This window comes from Tyto alba, unplaced genomic scaffold, assembly GCF_018691265.1.
Source record: "Tyto alba isolate M040663 unplaced genomic scaffold, T.alba_DEE_v4.0 Super-Scaffold_46, whole genome shotgun sequence".
Classification (NCBI taxonomy): Eukaryota; Metazoa; Chordata; class Aves; order Strigiformes; family Tytonidae; genus Tyto; species Tyto alba.
In genome coordinates, this window is record NW_024881322.1 from 6,222,780 (window position 1) to 6,229,277 (window position 6,498).

Sequence of the window (6,498 nt, forward strand, 5' to 3'; positions counted from 1 at the left end):
AAGTTATGACAGACCGTTTCTGCAAAATCTCTGTTTTTACTTTCTTTTGTTTGGCCAGATACATCTCCAATGAATGAAAATTGCGTCTTTGAGTTAAGTACTTTTGGAACAAAAACTTTCACTTTGAGATATACTTTTAACCAAGATGCTTCAAATTTATTCATACATGCTAGAAAAATAGTTTTTTAAAAAACACTTTCATTCTAAAATATTTTAAACATTTTCTGTGTTAATTAAAATACAGAAAGGCTATCCTGAATTACAGTCATAAAGTAATTCAAAATGCCTATATGTGTATCTGCACACAGGCATATGTGGCAACTTGGATACGTAGGAGGAAACCTGTCTGTAACACAAGGTAATGCACTTGCTTTTGCGTCTTTATGCACATAAAGAATATATTTTGTGTCCTTTTTCTTAATGACAGAGGGTGTATCCCCTCCCAGAGATGAAACACGTAACAGTAGCAGGCACCGTTAATAGCGTGCTAAGAGTCAGAGCGAGCAAGTCCTACACAGATCAACTGTAGAATAAGAAAATATGGTAATAACCATCCTTCTTGAATAAATGAATATATTTTCCAACTGCATGTGCTGATGACAAGTGGCTGTGTCTCCTCTGCCCCTCCATGCACAGTGCGTTGTGGAGAGCTGGGGCTGCTGTTATATCTGAGCAGTGATTTGTAATCACCGCAGATAAAACTGGCATGTCCATCTCCCACGTTTCACATCTAGGACACTTTCTGTCACAATATTCAGAAAATCTAAAGGCAGAAATAAAAGCAGAAGTAATTAATTATCCAGCACTAGCTTGTTAAATGCATGTGCATTTGCTTGGCTTTTCAAAGTTCCTGCTTTTGTTAGTTTGCTTGCTGGTGAGTTCAGTGACTGGTCTGAAACACATTACAGAGCGTCTTGATCCCCCGTAGACTGAGTGTGAAGTGAATTGGTAGATTCAGTGTGGTAAGTGATGTGAACTCCACACCACTTGCAAATATCTCCAGGTAAGTGCCAGTTCATAAAAAGCATCTTCAGGTACTTCTTAAATTTTTCCCCCATGAAGAAGTAGATGACTGGATTGAGGCAACAGTGAAAAAGGCCGAGGATTTCCGTTACCTGGAAAGCATAGTCCAGATTCCTGCTCATGTGACAGCTTCTAATGACTCCCGTAAATTCGAGCAGTTGTAAGAAAACGACGATGTTGTAAGGGGTCCAAAAGAAGAAAAACACAATCATGACAGCAAAGATCATCCTCACAGCCTTATTCTTTTTCTCATTTCTGCAGTGAACTAATGTTTTAATGATCATGAAGTAGCAAAATATCATAACTATAGAAGGGATTAGGAGCCCTAAAATGTTGATTTCCAAAGTGGAAAAAAGTTTCCATGTCGTAAAATTGCCTGGATATCTCGGCTTGCAGGTAGTATAATTATGTTCGCTAAAAGATTCTCTAAATACAAGTTCTGGAACTGAGGCTGAAAGTGCTACTAGCCATACAACAAGGCTAGTAATCAAGCCGTGGAAGGCAGTCCTTGCTTTCAAGGAAAACACTGCACGAACAACTGCCAGGTATCTGTCTATGCTCATAAGCATAATAAAAAATATCCCACTGTAAAACCCAACCAGGTAGATCCACGAAATTATTTTACACCAGGGAGTTCCAAAAACCCATTGGTCTATCGTGAAATAAGACCAGAACGGCAAGGATAAAACAAAGAGCAAATCTGAGATGGCGAGGTTTAGCAGGTACACATCAGTCATGCTCTTCAGCCTCTTGTATTTGAAGAGGACCACAATGACCAGAACGTTCCCCATGAGCCCAACCAGGAAGACTAGGGTGTACAGAACAGGTAGGAAGGAGGCTGCAAACCTCTTGACATTTTCCTTACTGCATGGCTTTGGAGCATCGTTGTAATTATCGTAATAGTCATAAAAGGTTGAGAGTTCAACTTCAGAGGACTCTGTACTTGAAGAACTCATGTTTTTCCCCCAGTTCCTGAGAAGGAAAGAGTACAGAAATGTCAGTGGCTCTTTCAGTGTGTGAAGACCGTGTGGTTACTCCACGAGCTTGAATCACGAGCAGTGACTGACTTGCAGTTCCCGCGCACTTCTCGTTACAGGTTCTCAAACACTATTTAAGCATTATGGGATGCATATGCACCCTTGCAAAATGTACTGTCCTTAACATGCGTGTGCGTAGTCCTTGCAAAACCACGCAACTTGGATGTCAAGCACACAGAATGCTGTTCAAATAGCAGCAAGGAAAGTGATTAGGAATGAAAGATATAGACCACAGATATCAAATCGGAGAGGGATAAATCCTGTGTGGAATGAAGTAAAAAGCAAAGCCATGATTCATAGCAGTTCAGGATTTCACAAACCTTTCCAATCAGGCAAACAACACCAGAAGACGACAGTAATAAAAATGCATCTGACCTTCTATGCTTACTGAAAACTGGCATGAGTTTTCAGTAAGTGGTCTCTTCAGTGGCTAGATGAATAACAGGAATCTGTCATTTTTGTTTGTATGTTCTTTTCTAATAGGCAGAGACAGAGTTTTAAGTGATATTACTTTGAGGTAAGTAACTTGGACACAGTGCAAATATTTTGCTGATGCATTTTTCTGTGTGTTACATCACAGCATGTCATTTTTTTAGCCTAACGTACCAGAATTTGTATAAGACTGAGTTATGTCCTTCCATTTTGTCTTCTGCTTTCCATTTGTAAAAATAAAAGTGAGTATCATTGCTTTATTTGTCTTTGCACTGTACGTTGCTGCTACATAACAATGAACATTGACTATCATTAACCTGACCCTTACGGTGTGTAGTCCCAGGCATGACACCTCTCCAGCCTGCAGTTCTGATCCATTATTTAATCTGGAATTACAGACTAAATTACAAGGAATTTATTCTGAATTAAAAGTCACAGGGATGAAACCGTTTGTTGTCACTGGTCTAGAGATGACAGCTTTGCAACAACTGCACCTAGACACACCTGAATCTAATCTAGGTTCAACATAATATACTTAAATATTTAAAACTGAAAACATATGCTCACAGAACAGACATACACCCACTTCTGATGATGCAGGAGTTCTTATAACTGCTTTAAAACTTACCTGAGCAGCAATGAAAGGTAAATGAAAAAGCATTACAGTCACAAAGATGATGAGCATACATGATACACAACTGTTTCAGCAACTGCATTTTGTGAATTTTACCTTTTCTCCTCCTTTCTTCTCAGATGTTGTGAAGGAGCTTCTTTGCTTTAAGGGTGCAGAATCACTTGCTTCTCACCAGGTAACTCTGTCAGGGAGGTGCTGCCTACACAGTGATATCTAGCAGCTGCAGAAAGCAGATGTAGCTGTGTCTCTTAACGGAAACTTCGTACTTCCTTACAGATTGTATCACAAATGTTTCTCTCCTCAATCAGAGATGGTCCCTTAAACTTGGAAATAAAATTAAACACATCTTATAATGTGTAAGGAAATGCAGAATTTCCACTGAGGGCCTGATTGCTGAGTTAAGGCAGTTTTATCTTATCCAGTAATCATTAAAATAGATGTCACTCAGCAGCTCTCATTCAATAGAAACCTTGTTCTTTCCTATGGGTTGTGAAATGCATCTCGATCTCAGAAAAAAAAATAATCAAGGGATCATCTGTAGTGAGCAGAGGAAGGCATGTGGTGGGTGTGTGGAAGGTGGGTTTCTAGTCCCTCTCTGCCTGGTAACTAATTTTGCAAGTTATGCTATATAATTGTAGAAAAAAAAGAGCTGTATAGATTTAGTGTAGGGAAGGGTCCTTCTATTCATTGTTTGATCTTCCTAACTGCTGCTTATCTTGCTAAGAAAAGAAACGAAGGCATGTTAATTCACACTACCTTTCTGCTTGATGTCTCTTGTAGCAGGTTTTATATACATCAGATCTACCTCCTACCACTGACCTGGCACAAACAGTGACAGTGGTCAAAATATCAAAGAAGCAGCAGGATGTGTGCACGCATGCATGTGTGGTGTAAGGGCAGAGGGTGCTGAGGTTTACTCTGGTGGCTGTCACAGCTGGGAGCTTTGCAGCTTCTATGAATTTCTCCTAGGAGTGCAGTGGGCCCTGTCTGTCTTTTGGTGGATCCTGGGAAGGGAGAAGAGCGCACAGAGGACGTGTGCTAGTCAAATGGGATGGTTTTGAGTCCCACCAGCAGAACAGCTGTGCCAGCAGCTGGCAAGTGCTGCTCCCCTCTGTGTCCCAGAAAAGGCCAGCCAAGCAGAAGTAAAAGCAATTTCTCAATAGGGGAGGCTGCTTGCTTGTTAGCAGGAGATACTGAAGAGACACAATGAGAAACAGAAACAAGAAGGCTACAGGAGGTGGTTGGGAAGGTAGGAAGAATCATAGATCTCAGTCCAGCAGAGATTACGTGTCTTCTAGTTCAACCTCTGGTGTTATTCCGGACACAGGTGTTATAGCCTTTGTGCAGTTATGCTCTTTGCTGCTATCCCATATACCTCCGACACTGTTACTCTGCCCAATAACTTACATTTGGCTGAAGTGTTTCTTCCAGAAGAACTTGATGTGAAGACAGCATGAGATGTGGGATCTACTGGTTTCATGCTTCACCAGAATAAAACAATCGTACAGGAAGTAGCTTCTCAGTCATCTTTCGCAAGCCACACCTGTGGAGACTTTTTAAATCTGTCACTGGGAGATGTTCCTCCACAGCAGGTTACTGCTCTGTGGATAATGTACCTCTTCAGTTTATTAGCAGTCCTTTACAGATGTGAACATCAGATGAGCAAGCAACACTGGTACCAGTTTCATCATCTCTGCTCACAGAAACTAGATGATGTTCTTTTTGCTGCTCTTTTGTCCGTGTAAGGGCCTTGTTAATCTCTTTGACACGTTGTTGCACTGGTGGCACAAGTTCAGCTCTTCACCCACAATAGCAGTGACACAAAATCTTTCTTTAAGCACCTGCTTTTCAGGAAAAAAACACCCCTTGCTCCGTGGGCATTGTTCTTTCTTAGTTTTGCCTCAATAAACCACCGTGCTTGTCTTGTCCCATGCATTTTCTACTCCATCAAACTTAGATATTTCTTTTGAAGTTCATCAGTAGTGAGTTTTCTTGATTTCCAGATGAAGTAGTGAATAGAGTTGAATCCAGATTCAATCTATCTTCTACTCTGTAAGAACCCTTCTTGGTTAAGGGATGATTTCCCATCATCAGCAACCTTTTGAGGTCTGTCAACCTGTCTGTCATACTGTTAGCAGGGACCAAGTCTGCAGCCATATGAATGCCAGTTTAGCACAACTCATATTGAAGAAAGGACCTATCTGACATATTGCCTTTTGCCTAGTCCTTCCTTGGAAGACTCAAGCAGTGAATGCTTCCTAAGCAGCTTTTTGTACCTGCTGACTGCCTTGGGTGGAAAGCTGGGCTGCTACCACAGGAGGAGTAGGGCAGCAAAATCTCCTTGTCGAGGCACGTGTGTGTGGCTGTAGTAGGTTGGAGAGGAATGGCTGGACCACACCGTTTTGTAAAGTAGCAGTTGTGTTTCAGAAGCCTGCCATACCAAGGTGTTTCATGCTGCATCAGCAAAGGGGAAGGTCTGTCTGTATAAGGAGACTGAGCAAGAGCATATCTGCTGAAAGAGGAATGCTCGGCCACAGAAGGCAAAGAATGATTGTGACTATAGGCAATAAAAACTTAGGAAGCATGAACTCCAGAAAATGAAGCTGAAAAAAATATCTGCCAGTTCATGAAAATCAAGAGGATAAAAATGAACCCTGAGACACCTTCTGGTGGCCTACCAATGGACTGAGTCCCTGGAAGATCCTGCAAGCAAAACTGCAGAGAGGACAAAAAAAAAAAAAATCTCTGAGCAAATGAGACAATGCAGAAAATGGATGAAAGGTGTTGTGGGTGAAGGTCCTGAAAGGGCTTGGAGAGAAAGAAGAGTGAAAGGGAGTACATGTAACTGTAGTCCATAGTAGGGGAGCTCTGAGGTCCCTTTCTACCGTGGCAGTGTCCTTTTTCAGCTTCTCCTTGGAGAAGAAGAAGCTGACAGAGATTAACAAAAGGGGGATGGCAGGAGACTGTGAAGTTAAGAGGAAAGGGGGAGGGGATCTCAGTGAAATGTAGAGGATACTGCTGTGAAACTAACAGGTTGGCAGGGGAAGGGGAGAAGAAAGAAGTCTTACCTCTTTACTAGATGGTATCAGGTCTGTGGCACTGACCAAATAAATCACAAGAGTGCAGAGAGGTGGACTGAACCTGATTAGCCTGACTGGGAGGAGATTAACCTTTTATACGGGATGGGGGGAGGGTGTATTAAAACCAAAAGAAGGGAACTTAATAAAAGCAAAAAGCAGAACAACCCAAACAATGAAAAACCTTGCTTCTCATCAAAAGATGATTTCAGCCACTCCCACCTTTTAGGGAAAGTGTTATCATTAACTTCCCGCTGTACAGGATGCATAGAAGTCTTGCCTAAGGAAGGACTAG

The 6,498-nt window shown here is 41.6% G+C and overlaps 1 protein-coding gene across 1 annotated transcript; it reads right to left on the reverse strand.

Annotated features, from left to right (window-relative positions):
- Positions 1 to 313: 313 nt before the first annotated feature.
- LOC104359350 (C-C chemokine receptor type 4) lies at positions 314 to 6,212 on the reverse strand. The gene is made up of 4 exons (XM_009965089.3): positions 6,195 to 6,212; positions 5,805 to 5,841; positions 3,223 to 3,449; positions 314 to 1,995 (listed from the first exon to the last, which is right to left on the reverse strand). The coding sequence occupies exon 4, from the start codon at positions 1,977 to 1,979 to the stop codon at positions 903 to 905; it is 1,077 nt and encodes a 358-aa protein (XP_009963391.1). The 5' UTR covers positions 1,980 to 1,995; positions 3,223 to 3,449; positions 5,805 to 5,841; positions 6,195 to 6,212; the 3' UTR covers positions 314 to 902.
- Between the last annotated feature and the right edge of the window lie 286 nt (positions 6,213 to 6,498).

Coding starts and splice junctions, on each gene's coding strand:
- LOC104359350 (XM_009965089.3), bottom strand. CDS start 1,979: ATGAGTTCTTCAAGTACAGAGTCCTCTGAAGTTGAACTCTCAACCTTT.